The sequence below is a fragment of the Babylonia areolata genome, chromosome 26 (genome assembly GCF_041734735.1).
Source record: "Babylonia areolata isolate BAREFJ2019XMU chromosome 26, ASM4173473v1, whole genome shotgun sequence".
NCBI lineage: Eukaryota > Metazoa > Mollusca > Gastropoda > Neogastropoda > Buccinidae > Babylonia > Babylonia areolata.
Genome location: NC_134901.1, coordinates 25,059,468 through 25,082,951, shown reverse-complemented (window position 1 = coordinate 25,082,951; position 23,484 = coordinate 25,059,468). Strand labels below are relative to the sequence as shown.

General features: G+C 41.1%; 1 protein-coding gene across 5 annotated transcripts in view; it reads left to right on the top strand.

The window, feature by feature from the left end:
* LOC143300465 (ankyrin repeat domain-containing protein 27-like) overlaps positions 1-23,087 on the top strand; it is a 69,757-nt gene extending 46,670 nt beyond the window's left edge. For all 5 annotated transcript variants that reach the window (XM_076614167.1, XM_076614166.1, XM_076614165.1 and 2 more), the window contains 2 exons: positions 19,936-20,044; positions 20,729-23,087. In XM_076614167.1, the coding sequence (XP_076470282.1) occupies positions 19,936-20,044; positions 20,729-21,384 (765 nt within the window). In that variant the 3' untranslated portion in view covers positions 21,385-23,087. The remainder of the gene's footprint in view (positions 1-19,935; positions 20,045-20,728) is intronic.
* Positions 23,088-23,484: the final 397 nt, after the last annotated feature.

Below are 23,484 nucleotides of genomic sequence, written 5' to 3'. Positions count from 1 at the left end.
TTTTTTTTTTACTCATTCTTATTTGTTGAAGGGGGAAGAGGCCCCTTGATGTATTCCCTGTGATGAGCCTCTCACTGTGAAACATGTGCTCCTTGACTGTTGGGATCTGCATGACGTTAGACACAGACATTACACGGCGGTTTCTTTGAAGACCTTGTTTTGTTATGTCCCTCTGTGGGCACTGATGGACTTCTTGAAAGAAGTGAACAGTTTTTATCAGATTTGAAGGTTTTAAACTATGGAAGGTTTTTTAAACTTTGAGTGGGAAGCTTAAAGCAGTGACTTGTTTTTATTGTTTGTTGTTTTTACCCTTGTAGTTGGTATTAACATGGCGATAGCCTTGAGATGGCCTCAGTGGTCGGCAAGGCTCTAAGCACTATAATTTCATTTCATTTCAACCGAAGAGAGAGACACTGCCAGTGCAACTTTTGTCGCAACTACCAGCTGTCGGTATACGTACAGTATCACGACTTAGTGGCGGCAACCAGCATGAGGGTTGGTATGAAGGATTCATTATCATCATCAACATGTGTGCTGGCCTGTTCAACAGCTCACCTATGTTGTGTAGTGCTTACACCTCACTCTTAACTCATTCAAGTCACAGCTAAAATGGCTGCCATCCCCCTCATTTTGCACTGTTTTATTATTTATTTTAAAAAAATCAAAAGAAATCAATCATCTGTCCCATATATGTTAAACATGCACAAATTTGCAGCCAAAGCAATGAATTTATTCAAAATTCCTACCTTCAGGGAGGGATCCATATAATTCCCATTGCATAGGTAATCGGAAATGATGCACATTTGCGGGAAAACAAAAACTTTTTGAACACACTTCTTGAATCTTAAATTGTTTGAATCCAGTTCTTCATGCCCTCTGTCTGCCTCCTGAGTCCTGTACAGGTGCGTTCACACTTCTCTGCTCTTGGTTTGATCTGCCAAGAATGCTGTTTATGAATACCACACATAAAAGGGGGATTCATTAGAAAATGTTGGCAAAGCAATTTAGCCTGGGTGAAGTCATGCTGAATCGTGTGTAGATCTAAGGTCCATAAAAACTCATTTCAATTCCATCTGATGGATGAAGAATGGCAGAAGGGAAGGAACTGTGTGAAGAGAGACTGGGTTATCCAGGGAAGCAAGATTTACCACCCTTTAAATGCAAGTGGTCTGATTTTTTTTTTCTTCTTATTTTAAATCAACAAAATCTGTTGAAAGCATGTGTCTGACATGACTTTAAGCAAATGAGTGATGTCAGAATTAAGTTTGCAACAAGACTCGATTGAATTAAAAACACTTCACCCATGGGCTCCCACAAACCAGGTGGGGCATTACATGTTCCAGCTCATGACACCGAGGTAATCTGCGTAGTGAACAGGCTGACAGTCCCCAGTATGTGTGCTATCCTGTTCAACAGCCCACCTGTGTTTTTCAGTGCTAACTCCTCACTTAAAAAACACTTTACCTATTGACTGACGTCCCTGTGATGCCAGGGGCATTGTTAAATGTTCCAGTTTTCATCATGACGGTGAGGTAATATGTTATGAGCAGACTGATGGTCACCACCATGTGTGCTGATCTGTTGATCAAGTCTCACCAATCCCACAGACCTTGTGACTCCAGCTGGGGCATTACATGTTGCGACTCATCATGATAATGAGGCAATATGTGGTCAACAAAGTTCATCTTAAAAAATATTTGATTATTGAGCAAAGTACCTGGAATATTCTTGTCAGAGTACATCATCACAAAGGCTTTGGTTGTGCACCAATCCCTCTGTGCAGGATTGAACCCTTTCTTCCCATTATTGGCATTCATTTTGATAGAATTCAGCTCAAGCTTATATGGAAGGTTTTTAGACTTTTGAGTGGAAAGCTTAAAATGGTGTCTAGTTTTTATTGTTTTTTTATTAATTTTTTTATTTTTTTTATCCTTGACTTGAAGTAGGTACTAACGTGGTGAAAGCCTTGAGATGGCCTTAGTTGTCAGCAAGGCTCTAAGCATCATAATCTGATTTGATTTGATTTGAGCTCAAGCTCTATGTGCTGGCCTGTTCAACACACCCACCTCACCTACTCACCTCACCAGTGGTGGGTGGGGGGTGGGTTGGCATTATATGTTCCTGTTCATGACAATGAGGCAATATGTACTTGACAAGCTGACAGTCGCCAGCATGTGTGCTATCCTGTTCAACAGCCCACCTGTGTTTTTCAGTGCAAACTCCTCACTTAAACACTTTCCCAATTGACTGACGTCCCTGTGATGCCAGGGGCATTGTTAAATGTTCCAGCTTTCATCACGACAGTGTGGTAATATGTTGTGAGCAGACTGATAGTCACCACCATGTGTGCTGGTCTGTTGATCAAGTCTCACCAAACCCCACAGATCTTGAGACTGTAGCTGGGGAATTACATGTTGCGACTCATCATGACAGTGAGGCAATATGTGGTCAACAAAGTTCATCTTAAAAAAATATTTGATTATTGAGCAAAGTACCTGGAACATTCTCATCAGAGTACATCATCACAAAGGCTTCGGTTGTGCACCAATCCCTTTGTGCAGAATAGAACCCTTTCTTCCAATTACTGGCATTCATTTTGATAGAATTCCAGCTCAAGCTCATTTGAAGGTTTAAACTATGGAAAGTTTTTAAACTTTTGAGTGGAAAGCTTAAAATGGTGACTAGTTTTTTATTGTTTTTAAAAAATTTTTAATCCTTGACTTGGAAGTAGGTACTAACATGGCGAAAGCCTTAAGATGGCCTTAGTTGTTGGCAAGGCTCTAAGCATCATAATTGACATTTTCTCTGCAAATACTTTGTCAGTTGACACCAAATTTGGCATAAAAATAGGAAAAATGCAGTTCTTTCCAGTCATCTTGTTTAAAACAGTATTGCACCTCTGGGATAGGCAAAAAAAGAAAAAAAGAAAAGAAAAAAGAAGCCTAATTATATGCAAACTGCATTTACTGTTATATTTATATTTTTTGTATTCTCTAAACTTGGCACTTTGACCTCTTATTCTGACACAACAACAAGAGGAGTCATTATTATCATTTTTTTGTTCAAACAGGAACTTCTTTTGCTAAGCATGGAATTTTTATTTATTTTGCAAACGTTTTGGTGCAGATAGTAAAAAAGGGAAATTACTATGTAATTAATGCTAGGGGACTTAATTTATCACAAGTGAGTCTTGAAGGGCTTGCCTCTCTTGTTTTTATTGTTTTTTTAAATTTTTATTTATTTAATTTTTTTTATCCTTGACTTGAAGTAGGTACTAACGTGGCAAAAGCCTTGAGATGGCCTTAGTTGTCGGCAAGGCTCTAAGCATCATAATTTGATTTGATTTGATTTGAGCTCAAGCTCTATGTGCTGGCCTGTTCAACACACCCACCTCACCTACTCACCTCACCAGTGGTGGGTGGGGGGTGGGTTGGCATTATATGTTCCTGTTCATGACAATGAGGCAATATGTACTTGACAAGCTGACAGTCGCCAGCATGTGTGCTATCCTGTTCAACAGCCCACCTGTGTTTTTCAGTGCAAACTCCTCACTTAAACACTTTCCCAATTGACTGACGTCCCTGTGATGCCAGGGGCATTGTTAAATGTTCCAGCTTTCATCACGACAGTGTGGTAATATGTTGTGAGCAGACTGATAGTCGCCACCATGTGTGCTGGTCTGTTGATCAGGTCTCACCAAATCCCACAGACCTTGTGACTCCAGCTGGGGCATTACATGTTGCGACTTATCATGACAATGAGGCAATATGTGGTCAACAAAGTTCATCTTAAAAAAATATTTGATTATTGAGCAAAGTACCTGGAATATTCTTGTCAGAGTACATCATCACAAAGGCTTCGGTTGTGCACCAGTCCCTCTGTGCAGAATAGAACCCTTTCTTCCAATTATTGGCATTCATTTTGATAGAATTCAGTTCAAGCTCATTTGAAGGTTTAAACTATGGAAGGTTTTTAAACTTTTGAGTGGAAAGCTTAAAATGGTGACTAGTTTTTATTGTTTTTTATTAATTTTTTAAAAAATTTTTTATCCTTGACTTGAAGTAGGTACTAACGTGGTGAAAGCCTTGAGATGGCCTTAGTTGTCAGCAAGGCTCTAAGCATCATAATCTGATTTGATTTGATTTGAGCGCAAGCTCTATGTGCTGGCCTGTTCAACACACCCACCTCACCTACTCACCTCACCAGTGGTGGGTGGGGGGTGGGTTGGCATTATATGTTCCTGTTCATGACAATGAGGCAATATGTACTTGACAAGCTGACAGTCGCCAGCATGTGTGCTATCCTGTTCAACAGCCCACCTGTGTTTTTCAGTGCAAACTCCTCACTTAAACACTTCACCTATTGACTGATGGTCCCTGTGATGCCAGGGGCATTGTTAAATAGACTAGTTGACTCACTTGTGTAAACAAAGTGAGTCTATGTTTTAACCTGGTGTTCGGTTGTCTGTGTGTGTGTGTGTGTGTGTGTGTGTCTCCGTGTGTCTGTGTGTCTGTGTCCGGGGTAAACTTTAACATTGACATTTTCTCTGCAAATACTTTGTCAGTTGACACCAAATTTGGCATAAAAATAGGAAAAATGCAGTTCTTTCCAGTCATCTTGTTTAAAACAGTATTGCACCTCTGGGATAGGCAAAAAAAAAAAAGAAAAGAAAAAAGAAGCCTAATTATATGCAAACTGCATTTACTGTTATATTTTTTGTATTCTCTAAACTTGGCACTTTGACCTCTTATTCTGACATAACAACAAGAGGAGTCATTATTCTCATTTTTTTGTTCAAACAGGAACTTCTTTTGCTAAGCATGGAATTTTTATTTATTTTGCAAACGTTTTGGTGCAGATAGTAAAAAAAGGGAAATTACTCTGTAATTAATGCTAGGGGACTTAATTTATCACAAGTGAGTCTTGAAGGCCTTGCCTCTCTTGTTTTTATTGGTTTTTTTAATTTTTATTTATTTAATTTTTTTTTTTAATCCTTGACTTGAAGTAGGTACTAACGTGGCAAAAGCCTTGAGATGGCCTTAGTTGTCGGCAAGGCTCTAAGCATCATAATTTGATTTGATTTGATTTGAGCTCAAGCTCTATGTGCTGGCCTGTTCAACACACCCACCTCACCTACTCACCTCTCCAGTGGTGGGTGGGGGGTCGATCAGCATTATACGTTCCTGCTCATGACAATGAGGCAATATGTACTTAACGAGCTGACAGTCGTCAGCATGTGTGCTATCCTGTTCCACAGCCCACCTGTGTTTTTCAGTGCAAACTCCTCACTTAAACACTTCACCTATTGACTGATGGTCCCTGTGATGCCAGGGGCATTGTTAAATGTTCCAGCTTTCATCATGACGGTGAGGTAATATGTTGTGAGCAGACTGATGGTCACCACCATGTGTGCTGATCTGTTGATCAAGTCTCACAAATCCCACAGACCTTGTGACTCCAGCTGGGGCATTACATGTTGCGACTCATCATGACAATGAGGCAATATGTGGTCAACAAAGTTCATCTTAAAAAAAAAATTTGATTATTGAGCAAAGTACCTGGAACATTCTCGTCAGAGTACATCATCACAAAGGCTTCGGTTGTGCACCAGTCCCTCTGTGCAGAATAGAACCCTTTCTTCCAATTATTGGCATTCATTTTGATAGAATTCAGCTCAAGCTCATTGAAGGTTTAAACTATGGAAGGTTTTTAAACTTTTGAGTGGAAAGCTTAAAATGGTGATTTTTTTGTTATTGTTGTTGTTGTTTTTTTTAAAGGAGAAATCAAGTTCTGCAAATGTGCAGGGCTGTCTTCCATGGAAGATTTTCGGGTTTTTTTTTTTTTTTGTTTCCTTTTTTTTTCTTTCTCTTTTTTTTTTCCTTCGTTTTTTTGTTTTTTTTTTCCTTTTTCCCCCCCCATCTTTTTCTTCTGTCATCATTTTTTCTCCTTTCTTTCTGTTATCCTTTTTTTTCCCTCTCTCTTCTTTATTGGCATTTCCTTTTTTTGTTTGTTTGTTTGTTTGTTTTGTTTTGGTTTTTGTTGTTTGTGTGTGTGTGTGTGTGTGTGTGTGTGTGTGTGTGTGTGTGTGTGTGTTGTTTTTTGTTTTTGTTTTTGTTTTTAATATTTTTTTTATATTCCTTCCAGATTTCTAAGGCTTAGCTCTGTTTTGAATATAAGTTCAAGATTCTTACATTAGTCGTATTTAAATTTGGAGATAGCAAGCCTTGCAACCAATAAGATAATGTTTGCTTGTTTTCTTTTTGAATTTGATAATATATCAGTTTTAGTTGCACCAAATAATGCTATCTTCTCGTTCATTGGGATCCAAGTGTTATACTTAGTAAGTATAAATTGTTTTACGTTTGTCCAGAAAGTGGTGAGCTTGGGACATGCATAGAATGCATGTTCAATGTAGTTGGTTTCTTGGCACGAATGGCATTTGTTAGTATCTGTAACACCCATTTTTTGTAGCATGATGTTTGTTGGGTAGATGTTGTGTATGAATTTGAAATGTAATAACCTCAGTCGAGTTTCCTGCATGCATTCATAGGCTAAGCTGAAATAATCTTGATTTTTGATCTCTAATTTTCATCTCCAGAATTGCACCGTGCAAATCTCATGGTTTTTTTGAAGGGCAGATATTTTCCTAATTTGTTTATTAGACAGGGTGGTTACATTTCCTTCTTCAGTTGCTATATTATACGGAATGTATTCCTTTAGATTATCATGTGCTAGCTGAAGTTTCCACGCACGTGGTAGTGCATTTATGATTGCGTTGTACTCAAATAACAGGTTTGGCTGAGGACCGTTTCTTTCTGAAACTTCTTGGTACGTTAAGAGGTTTCCATCTAGCCATAGGTCTTGCACGATGGAAAAACCCGCTTTGCTCCACTTTATGAAGAACAAGGTATTTCCTTTGTATTTTATATGTTTATTGTTCCAAAGAGGTTCCATTTTTATGTTGTCTGTCAGTCTATTCTTGTTAAAGGACGCTACTGTTTTTAGCACATCTCTCCAAAAGACTGATTGTACCTTTTCTAAGTGTTTTATTTCTTTTGGAGTGACATTGCAGTTAAAAGCACAGTGTGCGTTCTCAAAAGGTGCAATATTTTGTTTTGCAGGGATGCTCCATTGTGCTTTTTCTTCTTTGAGGAATTTTACTGCCCATTTTACCAAGTACATTTGTTGTTGGTGTTCAACATTTATCATATTTAGGCCTCCGTGTGCTTTGTCGAGACTCAGAACTCCCCGTTTCACTTTCTCAAATGCTCTTTTATTGTTATATTTTTTCTTCCACAGGAATCTATACAAGAGAGTATTTATATAGTTTATTGTCTTTTCTGGGATCGATGCTACTTGTAGCAGAAGAGTGAATTGTGACAGGAGGAGTGTTTTTGCAAGTTTTACCTTGCCAAAGAGTGATGGGTTCCTACATTCCCATCTTTTAACAGTTCTACTTCTAATTACTGTATCTATTCTAGCTTTCCAGTTCTCTTCAATTTCCGAAATTTCTCTGTCTGCTGAAAAATATATGTCCAGAATTCTTATTTTATCAGATTTCATAGGTATGCCATTATAAGTTCCAACTTCTTTTTTCCTTGAACCTAACCATATTCCTTCGGATTTATTTTTATTAAGTTTTAGTCCTGAAAAGATTTCAAATTCATCGATAGTATTTATGGCTATCTGTATATCTTTTTCATTTCTAACTGTTAGCGTAGTGTCATCTGCAAATTGCTTTATTTTGGAAATATTGGGTTGCCCATTGTCGTTGAAGCTTTGATGCAAGAGTTTGATTCCTTCAATTTCTTTGTTGTTTCGAATTTGGATGGAAAGGATTTCTACAGCTATAACAAAAAGGAGGGGACTGAGGGGACATCCTTGTCTTATTCCTCTTTCAGTTGGGAACCAGTCGGATAGCCAGCCACCATTGTGTATACAACTTTCTGTATTTCTCATTGCACTTGCAATTAAACTTGCGAATTTTGGACCAAAATTAAAAATGCCAAGTGCCTGTTTTATACAATTCTTTGATATCGTGTCGAAGGCTTTTGAGAAGTCTAATGTGATCAGTGCACCTTGCTGGTCAGTTCTGTCTAAATATTTTGTGAGATCATCAAAGAACCTCAAATGAAAAGCAATGTTTCTACCCTTTATAAATCCTATCTGATCTTCGTTGATTATTGTTTTGATTACGTTTTGCAGTCGTATAGCCAAAGCTTTGGAAACTATTTTGTAGTCTGTGTTGGTAAGAGTAATAGGTCGGTAGTTTGCTAGATTGTTTCTTTCAAGGTTTTTTCCTTTATGTATTAGTGTTATGATTCCTTTTCTCATTGAAAAGGATAATTCGCCTTGCTCTAGGGCATCGATTATACAATTGAAAAGTGGTATTTTCAGTCGGTCCCAAAATTGTTTATAGAAAGATGGTGTGAGACCATCGCTTCCAGGTGCAGAATCTTTATTTAGCACATTGAGTGCATGGGTGAGTTCCTCCACAGTAATCTCTTTGTCACAGTCTTCTTTTTGTTCTTGTGTCACGACTGGAAAATCCTGGTCAGACAGGAAATGTTCCCGTATGTCTCCCCTAGTTAACGATTTGTCTTCTCTGTATAGATTATCAAAATATTCTTTTATTTCTCCAAGTATCTTTTCCGGACTGTTTGTTGTCGTTTCATCTATTTGAAGGCAAGATATTGTGTTTGATGTTGCCTTTATTTTTTCTAACTGGAGAAAGTATCTGGTGTTTTTCTCACCATGTTCTATCCATTTGACTCTGGAACTGACCTGTGCTCCTCGAGCTTCTCTCAGTTCCTGTATTTCTATGTCTTTCTTCATTTTGTGTATTTTTGTTTGGATTTCTTTATTGTTTGGGTCTTCTGACAATTGGTGTTCTGCTTCGTTTAGCGTTTTTATGGCAGTTTGTTTGTTTTGATGTTGGGATTTATATGTTTTTGAGTATAGAATACAATAAAATTTATACTTAACTTTGAACGTTTCCCAAGCTCTCTGTGGATTTTTGTGTTTATATTGTGTAAAATGTTCATCAGTAAAAGTGTTTGTTCCGACTAGGAAAGCTTGATCTGTTAGCAAGGAACTGTTGAATTTCCAGTATCCTGGACCTCTCTGAAAGTTGTTTGTACTGAAGACTACTTTAACGAGTTTGTGGTCCGATTGCGGGAACACCCTTATATCTGCCTTTTTTATCAATGGTTGTGTGGAAGAGTCGCAGAATATATAGTCGATTCTTCTTGCTGTGAATGGGTTTGGTCTGGACCAAGTGTATTCTTTGGCGTCAGGGTGGAGTGTCCTCCACATGTCGATAAGATCGAGTGATGCTAACAGGTTGGTAAGCACTTCTGTTTCTCGGATCAAGTGTGGTTTGCCAGCAATATTGTCCAGCTGGCTTTCTGTTGTGTTGAAATCCCCCACTACCCACAGGTTGTCATATTCTTGGTCCTGCAATAGATCGCCGAGTTGAGTTATAAATGCTAATTTTATCTATTGTAAAGTTTGGAGCATAACAATTAGCAATAACATTCACTTTGTCTTCTAGCATTACCTTAATTAATGATATTCTATCCGTTGCTTTAATGTGTTCAATAGTGGTTTGTTTCTTGTTATTTATGAATATCGTTAATCCATTACTTCTATTTGTTCCTGATCTATGAAAAACTTCTCCTGGCCATTCTCTCTCAATTTCATGTATTAGATCGTCTGTGATATATGTTTCTTGTAAACATGCAATATCTAGATTTTGGTTTCTTATAAAGTTAAATACCACTTTTCGTTTTAATTTGTTTCTTGGTCCATGCATGTTTAGCGTTCCAGTGCTAAGAGTGTTATTCGCCATGATTATGAGGAGTAGTGTTTATTTCACTGTCCATTATCGTCAGTCCATTAGACGAAGCCAGGGTCGTGGAGGTGAACTCAGTCCAGTGTTCAGACAGCAGCCGTCAGGTGCCGGCTGCTTCCATGTCTGCATGGTCCGTTTCCCCTTCTTGCTGTGTGTGAGATCTGCAGTCCACACTTGGTCGTTTCTTTTCCTGCTCCTCATCGCTGGCTGATGGGGAGTCACTCCTCTCCCGTTTCTCTCTCATCTTGCCCCGTGCCGTGTTGCCGTGTTGACCATCGGTGTGCTTCACCGCTGGCTGCCGCTGTGCTCTGCTCACGGCGGGGCTGTCAGGGGTGTGTAGTTCCCCTTCCTGCACAACTTGCTCTGTGTGTGCAGTGCTGCTGTCTTCCTTCTCTTTCGGGGGCTCAGCACTGACCACCACTGATGCCTCCCGGTTGTCTGGTTCGCTCAAAGCCAACGGACAATCTATTTTTTTGTGTCCCGGTTGGAAGCACCCCCTACACACAACTTCACCCTCACAACCGGACACCCTATGGCCATCTTGTAGGCACTTACTGCATTTAAGTTTTTCCTTCATTTCTCTATGAAAAATGTCTGCTGAAAATAGTCCGACTTTCAAGACTGGCTGCAGTGGAGTGCTGGGTACAGACACAAAAACAAATCTGCGGCCAGTCTGAAAATGTGTCAGTCTCCCATCAGGATTCCTGGCCAGTTCATTTTTAACTGATGAGTGTAGTTCCACGCCCACCTTCTTCAGCGCAGCTTCAATGTCTCTATTGTCCACACTTAGCGGGATACTACTAATCCATAGTTTCGTTGTTGGTTTTGAATCGTCTTCTTCCCTTCTTAAAAAGGGGTTTCGGTTCAGCAGAGCCACACGTGCACCCCTAAACACAAACCCCTCCAGCAACAGTTTGTCTCTACTTTCGTCTGTTTTGGGATAGATGCGCCAGAGTCCGCGAATACGCTGCGCCCCAACAATCGTACCTCTGCCTGACACACTTTCTGTAGCTACACAAATATCGTATGTGTTGGGCAGAGATTCATAGGAGGGCAGCGCGCGAGTCGTCACGAACACTGGCTCCGCTGGCGGGGCTGCCGCCATAGTTCCAGATTCCAGCACCAGCGCCGTCCTAGCTTACCATGTGTATCACCAATGAATACCCTCTCACAATGTTGCTTTCCGTGATAGATGTTGGAATCTTTTCCCACAAAAGCACACACCACTTTTGGTGACATTTTGAACTTCCTACACACGAACAAACACTTATCTTTTAAGAAATAGATGGGAGCAAACAATGTCTGACTTGCCGACATTGGAAGCCAACCGGAACTGTCGGTGAGTAGTTTTTATTGTTGTGTTTTTTTTTGTTTGTTTTTTTGTTGTTGTTTTTTTTATCCTTGACTTGAAGTAGGTTCTAACGTGGCGAAAGCCTTGAGATGGCCTTAGTTGTTGGCAAGGCTCTAAGCATCATAATTTGATTTGATTTGATTTGAGCTCAAGCTCTATGTGCTGGCCTGTTCAACACACCCACCTCACCTACTCACCTCACCAGTGGTGGGTGGGGGGTGGGTCGGCATTATATGTTCCTGCTCATGACAATGAGGCAATATGTACTTAACAAGCTGACAGTCACCAGCTTGTGTGCTATCCTGTTCAACAGCCCACCTGTGTTTTTCAGTGCAAACTCCTCACTTAAACACTTCACCTGTTGACTGACGTCCCTGTGACGCCAGGGGCATTCACCTATTGACTGACGTCCCTGTGACGCCAGGGGCATTGTTAAATGTTCCAGCTTTCATCATGATGGTGAGGTAATATGTTGTGAGCAGACTGATGGTCACCACCATGTGTGCTGGTCTGTTGATCAAGTCTCACCAAACCAAGGAGGAAGGTGGCAGAATGGTTAAGACGCTCAGCTGCCAATACAGAGTCCGTGAGGGTGTGGGTTCGAATCCCGCTCTCGCCCTTTCTCCTAAGTTTGACTGGAAAATCAAACTGAGCGTCTAGTCTTTCGGATGAGACGATAAACCGAGGTCCCGTGTGCAGCACGCACTTGGCGCACTGAAAAAGAACCCATGGCAACGAGAGTGTTGTCCTCTGGCGAAATTACGTAAAATGAAATCCACTTTCATAGGTACACAAATATGTAAGCATGCACTCAAGGTCTGACTAAGCGCGTTGGGTTATGCTGCTGGTCAGGCATCTGCTCAACAGATGTGGTGTAGCGTGTATGGATTTGTCCGAACGCAGTGACGCCTCCTTGAGAAAGTGAAACTGAAACTGAAACTCACCAAACCCCACAGATCTTGAGACTGTAGCTGGGGAATTACATGTTGCGACTCATCATGACAGTGAGGCAATATGTGGTCAACAAAGTTCATCTTAAAAAAATATTTGATTATTGAGCAAAGTACCTGGAACATTCTCATCAGAGTACATCATCACAAAGGCTTCGGTTGTGCACCAATCCCTTTGTGCAGAATAGAACCCTTTCTTCCAATTACTGGCATTCATTTTGATAGAATTCAGCTCAAGCTCATTTGAAGGTTTAAACTATGGAAAGTTTTTAAACTTTTGAGTGGAAAGCTTAAAATGGTGACTAGTTTTTTATTGTTTTTAAAAATTTTTTAATCCTTGACTTGGAAGTAGGTACTAACATGGCGAAAGCCTTAAGATGGCCTTAGTTGTTGGCAAGGCTCTAAGCATCATAATTTGATTTGATTTGATTTGAGCTCAAGCTCTATGTACTGGTCTGTTCAACACACCCACCTCACCTACTCACGTCACCTCACCTATTCACCTCACCAGTGGTGGGTGGGGGGTGGGTCGGCATTATACGTTCCTGCTCATGACAATGAGGCAATATGTACTTGACAAGCTGACAGTCGCCAGCATGTGTGCTATCCTGTTCAACAGCCCACCTGTGTTTTTCAGTGCAAACTCCTCACTTAAACACTTCTCCAATTGACTGACGTCCCTGTGATGCCAGGGGCATTGTTAAATGTTCCAGTTTTCATCATGACGGTGAGGTAATATGTTGTGAGTAGACTGATGGTCACCACCATGTGTGCTGGCCTGTTGATCAAGTCTCACCAAACCCCACAGATCTTGTGACTCACCTCACCAGTGGTGGGTGGGGGGTGGGTCGGCATTATATGTTCCTGCTCATGACAATGAGGCAATATGTACTTAACAAGCTGACAGTCACCAGCTTGTGTGCTATCCTGTTCAACAGCCCACCTGTGTTTTTCAGTGCAAACTCCTCACTTAAACACTTCACCTATTGACTGATGGTCCCTGTGATGCCAGGGGCATTGTTAAATGTTCCAGCTTTCATCATGACGGTGAGGTAATATGTTGTGAGCAGACTGATGGTCACCACCATGTGTGCTGGTCTGTTGATCAAGTCTCACCAAATCCCACAGATCTTGTGACTCTAGCTGGGGCATTACATGTTGCGACTCATCATGACAATGAGGCAATATGTGGTCAGCAAAGTTCATCTTAAAAAAATATTTGATTATTGAGCAAAGTACCTGGAACATTCTCATCAGAGTACATCAAACATTCTCATCAGAGTACATCATCACAAAGGCTTCGGTTGTGCACCAATCCCTTTGTGCAGAATAGAACCCTTTCTTCCAATTACTGGCATTCATTTTGATAGAATTCAGCTCAAGCTCATTTGAAGGTTCAAACTATGGAAGGTTTTTAAACTTTTGAGTGGAAAGCTTAAAATGGTGACTATTTTTTTTTTATTGTTTTTTTGAAAAAATTTTAATCCTTGACTTGGAAGTAGGTACTAACATGGCGAAAGCCTTAAGATGGCCTTAGTTGTTGGCAAGGCTCTAAGCATCATAATTTGATTTGATTTGATTTGAGCTCAAGCTCTATGTACTGGCCTGTTCAACACACCCACCTCACCTACTCACCTCACCAGTGGTGGGTGGGGGGTGGGTCGGCATTATATGTTCCTGTTCATGACAATGAGGCAATATGTACTTAACAAGCTGACAGTCACCAGCTTGTGTGCTATCCTGTTCAACAGCCCACCTGTGTTTTTCAGTGCAAACTCCTCATTTAAACACTTTCCCAATTGACTGACGTCCCTGTGATGCCAGGGGCATTGTTAAATGTTCCAGTTCTCATCATGACGGTGAGGTAATATGTTGTGAGTAGACTGATGGTCACCACCATGTGTGCTGGCCTGTTGATCAAGTCTCACCAAATCCCACAGATCTTGTGACTCTAGCTGGGGCATTACATGTTGCGACTCATGACAATGAGGCAATATGTGGTCAGCAAAGTTCATCTTAAAAAAATATTTGATTATTGAGCAAAGTACCTGGAACATTCTCATCAGAGTACATCAAACATTCTCATCAGAGTACATCATCACAAAGGCTTCGGTTGTGCACCAATCCCTTTGTGCAGAATAGAACCCTTTCTTCCAATTACTGGCATTCATTTTGATAGAATTCAGCTCAAGCTCATTTGAAGGTTCAAACTATGGAAGGTTTTTAAACTTTTGAGTGGAAAGCTTAAAATGGTGACTATTTTTTTTTTATTGTTTTTTTGAAAAAATTTTAATCCTTGACTTGGAAGTAGGTACTAACATGGCGAAAGCCTTAAGATGGCCTTAGTTGTTGGCAAGGCTCTAAGCATCATAATTTGATTTGATTTGATTTGAGCTCAAGCTCTATGTACTGGCCTGTTCAACACACCCACCTCACCTACTCACCTAACCAGTGGTGGGTGGGGGGTGGGTCGGCATTATATGTTCCTGTTCATGACAATGAGGCAATATGTACTTAACAAGCTGACAGTCACCAGCTTGTGTGCTATCCTGTTCAACAGCCCACCTGTGTTTTTCAGTGCAAACTCCTCATTTAAACACTTTCCCAATTGACTGACGTCCCTGTGATGCCAGGGGCATTGTTAAATGTTCCAGTTCTCATCATGACGGTGAGGTAATATGTTGTGAGTAGACTGATGGTCACCACCATGTGTGCTGGCCTGTTGATCAAGTCTCACCAAACCCCACAGATCTTGTGACTCACCTCACCAGTGGTGGGTGGGGGGTGGGTCGGCATTATATGTTCCTGCTCATGACAATGAGGCAATATGTACTTAACAAGCTGACAGTCACCAGCTTGTGTGCTATCCTGTTCCACAGCCCACCTGTGTTTTTCAGTGCAAACTCCTCACTTAAACACTTCACCTATTGACTGACGGTCCCTGTGACGCCAGGGGCATTGTTAAATGTTCCAGCTTTCATCATGATGGTGAGGTAATATGTTGTGAGCAGACTGATGGTCACCACCATGTGTGCTGGTCTGTTGATCAAGTCTCACCAATCCCACAGACCTTGTGACTCCAGCTGGGGCATTACATGTTGCGACTCATCATGACAATGAGGCAGTATGTGGTCAACAAAGTTCATCTTAAAAAAAAAAATTTGATTATTGAGCAAAGTACCTGGAACATTCTCTTCAGAGTACATCATCACAAAGGCTTCGGTTGTGCACCAAACCCTCTTTTTAGAATTGAACCCTTTCTTCCAATTACTGGCATTCATTTTGATAGAATTCAGCTCAAGCTCATTTGAAGGTTTAAACTATGGAAGGTTTTTAAACTTTTGAGTGGAAAGCTTAAAATGGTGACTAGTTTTTTTTTTTTTTTTTTTTTTTTTATTTAAAAAATTTTATCCTTGACTTGAAGTCAACAAAGTTCATCTTCAAAAAATTGTTTGAATATTGAGCAAAGTACTTGGAAGATTCTCTCATCAGAGTACATCCTCACAAAGGCTTTGATTGTGCACCAATCCCTCTGTGCAGAATTGAACCCTTTCTTCAGATTATTTAGATTCATTCATTTGGTATAGAATTGAGCACAAGCTCTTTGTTACGTGTGCGTGGGGCGTGGAATGTAATAATCTGTGTGTACTGTCAGTGTGCGTTATGTTCGTGTTTCTCTCTCACACACCACACACACTCTTAACAAAATTAAGTTCACTACAAGGTTGGTAATGTTTGCCAACTCTAATTTCTTTTTTTCACAAGCAAAACAAAACATAGATAATTCTCCACATATTACTGTTCAGTCATCAAACCTTAATATATTTTCATAGGTTAATTATTAACAGTTTATAAACATGCACTCAACAAGGTTCATCTATCACACCATCACTCTTCCAACCAAAGCAGAATCTTGTGCAGTGTCTTTTCCAAATTCACATCCACCACAAAAAAATATACATAATTATGATATATCTTCAACAACAAAACTAAAGTATGTTTCATCACCCAACACAGACAACTTTGTGTCCTCTGCTCACAAATTCAGCAGGTAAATATGATGTTTGTTCTTTTTTTCGACATAGACTAATAATGTCCTCTGCTCATGAATTTGGCAGGTAAATATGTTTTTTTTGTTGTTGTTTTTTTAACCTAGACTAATAATGTCCTCTGCTCATAAGTTAAGCAGGTAAATATAATGTACTTTTTTTTTTTTTTTTTTTTTTTTTTAAATTTCATTGTCTTTGAGGTTTTATATATTTATTTATCACTCCCCTTTTTATGAAGATGAATGAACTTTTATGAAGGTTGAAGACCCGAACATCAGCGTTCCTCTCTTCAGGTGGTCCAACCGCCAACATCAAGCCCAGTCCAAGGCTCTCCGCTGAAAACATATTTATAACCATAAGTTTCCAATAAACTGGAAATAAACTAGCTTCAATGAATTTCTGCTCCCTGTCAACTTCAACCTGTTTTTGTGACGAAGCAAGATTTTATTACTGATGACAAGGTCAACCCTCTGCAACGGCAAACAACACCACATGACCAATAACTCCAACTAAATTTCCAAAGCCCATTTTCAATACTTAGTCAACCAAACCCAGTATCAAAAAGTAAACAACCTGGACTCACCTACAGAAACATGTAGCAGGTATATGTTTGAGCCAATCTCGGAAAAGGGTGTTCACCTCTGAATGTTAATCGACCGACTGACCAAAAAACTCTCACTCCCACAAAAGCTCCTAAAAAAAGAAAATGGGGGAACTGAACTCTCGGTTAAAAAATAATTCCTCTCCATTCGGAGTACTCCCCAAATTCAGAGCACTTCTAAAATGCCTTCGTCACACAATTATATCTAGACATCTTCAATTAAGGAAAAAAAAAGAAAGAAATTCTTAGATCTAGATATAGGACACATATTATTTATTATTATGTTGTTGTTTTTATGCAGTCTTTGTACTTCAGGTGCAGGTTCCTTCAAAATGTTCTCAACATATAAATCTCTTCGAAATAAAAGAGATTCATGATCTTTTCCGACTCCTTGTCAGCCCTGGAGGCGATCGCCTGCAGGAATATCACTCATCCCAAACTGCTGGAATTTTATGAATCTTTTACTCTCGCAACGAAGTAAGGATATGAGGTTGTGTTGGCCTAGGTTCCCGGACATGTTGGCATTCGTGGTAACGAAAGGGCAGACCTGCTGGCCAGGAACGCTGTAAAGAAAGAATTATCCAGATCCTTTGTACCATACACAGACATGAAGCAGAAGGTGAACACTTATGTTAAGGATCTTTGGCAAGAGGAGTGGAACACCCAGACGGACAACAAGCTCTTTCAGATCCGTCCAGACCTAAAAGAGACCCTCCCTTCAGGGGTGAAGAACAGAAAGGAGGAGTCTGTGCTGTGCAGACTGCATGCGGGGCACACTTTTTTTTTTTTTTTTTTTTTTACTCATTCTTACTTGTTGAAGGGGGAAGAGGCCCCTCGATGTATTCCCTGTGATGAGCCTCTCACCGTGAAACACGTGCTCTTTGACTGTTGGGATCTGCATGACGTTAGACACAGACATTACACGGCGGTTTCTTTGAAGACCTTGTTTCGTGATGTCCCTCCGTGGGCGCTGATGGACTTCTGAAAAGAAGTGAACATTTTTAACCAGATTTGAAGGTTTTAAACTATGGAAGTTTTTTTTTAAATTTTGGAGTGGAAAGTTTGAAGTGGTGAGTCGTTCTAATTGTTTTTTTTACCCTTGTAGTAGTTTTTAACGCGGCGATAGCCTTGAGATGGCCTTCGTGGTCGGTGAGGCTCTAAGCACCATAATTTCATTTCATTTCATTTACCATACACAGACATGAAGCAGAAGGTGAACACTTATGTCAAGGATCTTTGGCAAGAGGAGTGGAACACCCAGACGGACAACAAGCTCTTCCAGATCCGTCCAGACCTAAAAGAGACCCTCCCATCGGGGGTGGAGAACAGAAAGGAGGAGTCTGTGCTGTGCAGACTGCATGCGGGGCACACTTTTTTTTTACTCATTCTTACTTGTTGAAGGGGGAAGAGGCCCCTTGATGTATTCCCTGTGATGAGCCTCTCACCGTGAAACACGTGCTCTTTGACTGTTGGGATCTGCATGACGTTAGACACAGACATTACACGGCGGTTTCTTTGAAGACCTTGTTTCGTGATGTCCCTCCGTGGGCGCTGATGGACTTCTGAAAAGAAGTGAACATTTTTAACCAGATTTGAAGGTTTTAAACTATGGAAGTTTTTTTTTAAACTTTGGAGTGGAAAGTTTGAAGTGGTGAGTCGTTCTAATTGTTTGTTTTTTTACCCTTGTAGTAGTTTTTAACGCGGCGATAGCCTTGAGATGGCCTTCGTGGTCGGTGAGGCTCTAAGCACCATAATTTCATTTCATTTCATTTACCATACACAGACATGAAGCAGAAGGTGAACACTTATGTCAAGGATCTTTGGCAAGAGGAGTGGAACACCCAGACGGACAACAAGCTCTTCCAGATCCGTCCAGACCTAAAAGAGACCCTCCCATCGGGGGTGGAGAACAGAAAGGAGGAGTCTGTGCTGTGCAGACTGCATGCGGGGCACACTTTTTTTTTTTACTCATTCTTACTTGTTGAAGGGGGAAGAGGCCCCTTGATGTATTCCCTGTGATGAGCCTCTCACCGTGAAACACGTGCTCCTTGACTGTTGGGATCTGCATGACGTTAGACACAGACATTACACGGCGGTTTCTTTGAAGACCTTGTTTCGTGATGTCCCTCCGTGGGCGCTGATAGACTTCTTGAAAGAAGTGAACATTTTTAATCAGATTTGAAGGTTTTAAACTATAGAAGTAAAAAAAAACTTTGAGTGGAAAGTTTGAAGTGTGACTCTTTTTGTTTGTTTTTTATTCTTGTAGTAGTTATTAACATGGTGATAGCCTTGAGATGGCCTTAGTGGTTGGTGAGGCTCTAAGCACCATAATTTCATTTCATTTCACTCGTTGAAAAGAGAAGAGGCTCCTTGGTGCATTCCGTGTCATGCACCACTGATGGTGAAACACCTGTTGATTGACTGCTGGGACTTGCATGACATGAGAGTGAAATATTATACTGCTGATTCTCTTGAGAGTTTTGTTTTGTGATGTCCCACCTTGGGCAGTTGTTAAAAGAAGGATTTTTATTTACATGTAAGATTTTTAACTGATACATGAACATTTTGGGGGTCTTTTTACTAGGTTTTTATACCGATCTGACCTGGGTATGGTTTTAATGTGGTGTCAGCCCTGATATGGCCTTACTGGTCGGCTGGGCTATAAACGACATGATTTGATTTGTTGAAGGGGGAGGAGGCCCTTTGCTGTATTCCCTGTGATGAGCCTCTCACCGTGAACCGTGTGCTCCTTGACTGCTGGGATGTGCATGACGTTAGACACAGACATTGCACGGGGGATTCTTTGAAGACTTAAGTTTTGTGATGTCCCTCCGTGGATGCTGATGGACTTTTTGAAAGATGTGTTAATCAGATTTGAAGGTTTTAAACTCTGGAAGGTTTTTAAACTTTGAGTGGAAAGCTTGAAGTGGTGACTAGTTTTTATTGTAATTTTTTTTACCATTGACAGTATTGACGTGGCAATAGCCTTGAGATGGCCTTAGTGGTTGGCGAGGCTCTATGCACTATAATTTGATTTGATTTGATTTGAGTGGAGTCAACAGGTGTGTACACAGAGTTAGATAGGTGTGAGTGGAGTTGACAAGTGTGTGAGGCAGTGCTCTGTGTTGTAGGACCCCCAGATAGAGCAGGAGGTGCAGCGTGCCACCAGGGAGTGGAGGAGTCACAAGCTGAAAGCTGCTGCTGAGGAACACACATCCTCGGCAAACCACACCCAGCCAGGTGTGGAAAAAAAAATCTCTCTCTCTTTTATTTAATAATGCCATTTCCACTAAATATCAGACAACTACAAAAACAAAATGTGTGTGTGTGCATGTGTGTGTGTTGTGTGTGTGTGTGTGTGTGTGTGTGTGTGCGCATTTGCATGAGGATGGGAACGTGGGGTGGGCCATTGCCAGAGAGGCTGACTGAAGACGGAAAAAGAGACGAGAGAGATGAAAAGAAAGAAAATCAGCTTATGATTGGTCTTGACTAGGACTGTGGGAGAAAATGTCTGTCACTGTAAATGTGTGTGTGTGTGTTTTACCTGATTTGGAGTGTGAAAACAATGCTGTATTTCATGCCAGAAATGAAAAAAAAAAGTCATGAAGGGCAAGGAAATCAAGAAATGTGTTTTAAATGAATAGCATTTATGTTTGAAATGGGCATTCACCAGAAAATGGGCATTCACTGGAAAACTGTAGTTTAGCTAAATAACTTAAAAAAAATCCAAGCATTCTTTTGTGTGCAATGCTAAATTTGGGCTGTTTGCCCCAGAGAGAGAGAGGGGGGTTGGGGGGGGGGGGGAGGTAGGGTGGCATGCTTGGGCATTACAATTTTCATTTTTGACGCAAGTTTTCTATTAATTGCTGATGAACTTGCACAGTGTGTACATCTTGTTTTCTATGTTGGTTTTTTTTTTTCCAGTGGTTGGCAACACCCAGATACGGACACGGGACCTGTTCGCTGCCTTCGAGGACGACGACCTGAAGACGCTGCAGACCCTGACGACGGCCATCCGCAGGTTCAACAAGGAGGGTTCGCTGAGGAAGACCGTGACCCGCGATAACTCGCATACCTTCCTCGACTCCATGTCGCACCGACACTCCATCTGCAGCTTTGACTCATCGTCTCTGAAGCGGATCACAACAGAAGACAGGAGTGGACCCATGTACATATATTCTCTGGAGACGGAGGGTGGGGATGAGGAGCAGGAGGAGGAGGAGGGAGGGAAGGACATGGGGGAAAGGGGACCATGGGGAAAAGAGGGGGTTTGTGGAATGAGAAAGAGTCAGTCAGAAATCCTGGGACATTTGGAAGTGGAAGCTTACACAGATCGTTTGCATGGCCTTGAACACTTTGAAGTGCCAGCATTGGAACAGGGAGTATGTGGAAGGCTAGAAGCGAGTGCTTCAGAACAGTTGCCTCAATGTGAAGAAATGAATCCACAGCCAAAAGCCCCTGAACGGTCCGAAGCGCAAACTTCCAGACCCGAGTCACAAGTTCCGGAACTTTCAAAAGCGAAGATTGAGGCAGCAGCGAGTGAAGCAGTTGGTCCGGAATCAAGGACGGATGGTGACTGATGTGTGTGGCCCTCGAGGGCCACAGAGTTCTGGTAGGGGGTGAGATGTGTGTGTTCTGCAGTGGTTGAAGAGAGAGAGCCAGCCAACCCTGTGACTGATGTTGATGCCATATACCGTACATATTTAATTAGGACGTAGCTGCCTCCAGCAGATACCTTGCACTTTTTTTTGCAGCATTTGTTTACATAGAAATGTTTTACTCAGAAAAGGATGGAATGCTGAGACTTGACTGTTGCAGGGGTGCTATATCAGACTCATTGTTTCAGTCAGAAATCAAAGTTGAGGCAGGTGAGAGATTCATTTTCATTTTTCCAAAAGTCTTGATCAATATTTTTGACATTGAAAAAAGTTTTTTTTCTTTTTTCTTTATATGTACAAAAATGTGTTCATGGAGAAAGAGGAGGTGAATGTAGATGGGGGAAATTGTAGATGTGAATAATGAATGGAACAATTTCCAGGATAAAACCCCTTAAGTTGTGGCTACTTGGTATGCATACTGCTGTGCATATTTTTGGGTTACCTACCAATTGATTATTAGATCAGTCTGTTGTGTTCTTTCTATAAAATGTGTGTGGAATCGATTTGGGAACAACTGTATTTAAATTTTTGTTATCACCATTGTCAGTTTGTGATATTCAGTAGCACTGGTAGCTGATGTGACAGTTCCTAACCTGGCACACAGAGAGAGAGAGAGAGAGATGCACACAGTCAGTTTGCATTGTGTACGTGGTCCATGGTATTGTGGTCTTCTTCCCTTTTTGTGTCAACAGGTTATTTACCAGTGTGGACCATTTCAGGAACTGTTTTATCCTTTTCCACCTTCATGCATTTCCATACCCAGTGATGTCAGAAGTGTTGACAAAGATTGTTTACCTCCTGCCGGAAACGGCATATTTCATTGGCAAGAAGACGGCGGTCTAATGGCGAGATGCCATATCACTGAGTTGCCGTGATAAATTTTGGCCGAGAAGAGCAAACAGATAGACCTGGTTTGCAGCAGTTTGACATGGTAAGTATATTTAACCAAACTAGGAGTATGATATGAACTCCTCATATCACTGTGATTGCACCTATCACACCAGCCCTCCTGGGCTCTGCACCAGCAATCCTATCAACAGCGCTGAGTTTGATTGGTGGCAAGGACGGGCGCAATAGCCGAGTGGTTAAAGCGTTGGACTGTCAATCTGAGGGTCCCGGGTTCGAATCACGGTGACGGCGCCTGGTGGGTGAAGGGTGGAGATTTTTATGATCTCCCAGGTCAACATATGTGCAGACCTGCTAGTGCCTGAACCCCCTTTGTGTGTATATGCAAGCAGAAGATCAAATACGCACGTTAAAGATCCTGTAATCCATGTCAGCGTTCGGTGGATTATGGAAACAAGAACATACCCAGCATGCACACCCCCGAAAATGGAGTATGGCTGCCTACATGGCGGGGTAAAAACGGTCTTACATGTAAAAGCCCACTCGTGTACATACGAGTGAACGTGGGAGTTGCAGCCCGCGAACGCAGAAGAAGAAGAAGAAGATTGGTGGCAAGAATTTTCCCAAGTGAGTGGACTTTGGGGAAAATTCTTACAGCTAAGCAAACGTAGCCATGTTCATGTTGCCAAGTTTGACAGTGCAACCCAGACTTTGTGTTCCTGACACCATTTTCCCCTTCAGCATTTCTCTTTACATCCAGCCCTCTAGGCAAGAATGATGTCAAACTCACAACAGCAGCAATATAATTACATATGCATGTACAAACATAAGTACAGATATTTATGTACAACACAATAACATTATAAATAGATAAAGAACAGTGACTATAGGGATGGGACACGGTGGAGGACAGAAGGAAGAAGAGACAAGGGGAAGAGTAAAGAAAGTAGGGGGGAGAGTGACAAAAGAGACAGGTGTATAGTGAGAGATTGACACAGAGAGAGACGGAAAGGGGAGGTTAAGAGGGGCATGTAGAATTACTAGGCAGGATGGTGGTGCATGTTTTGCATCGTACACTTTATTTACAGTTATTGTGCTGCATCTGAGGTAGGTTTTTTTTTCCCCATATATATATATATATATTTTTTTTTTTTTTCTTTCTTTCCCAATAAGAAC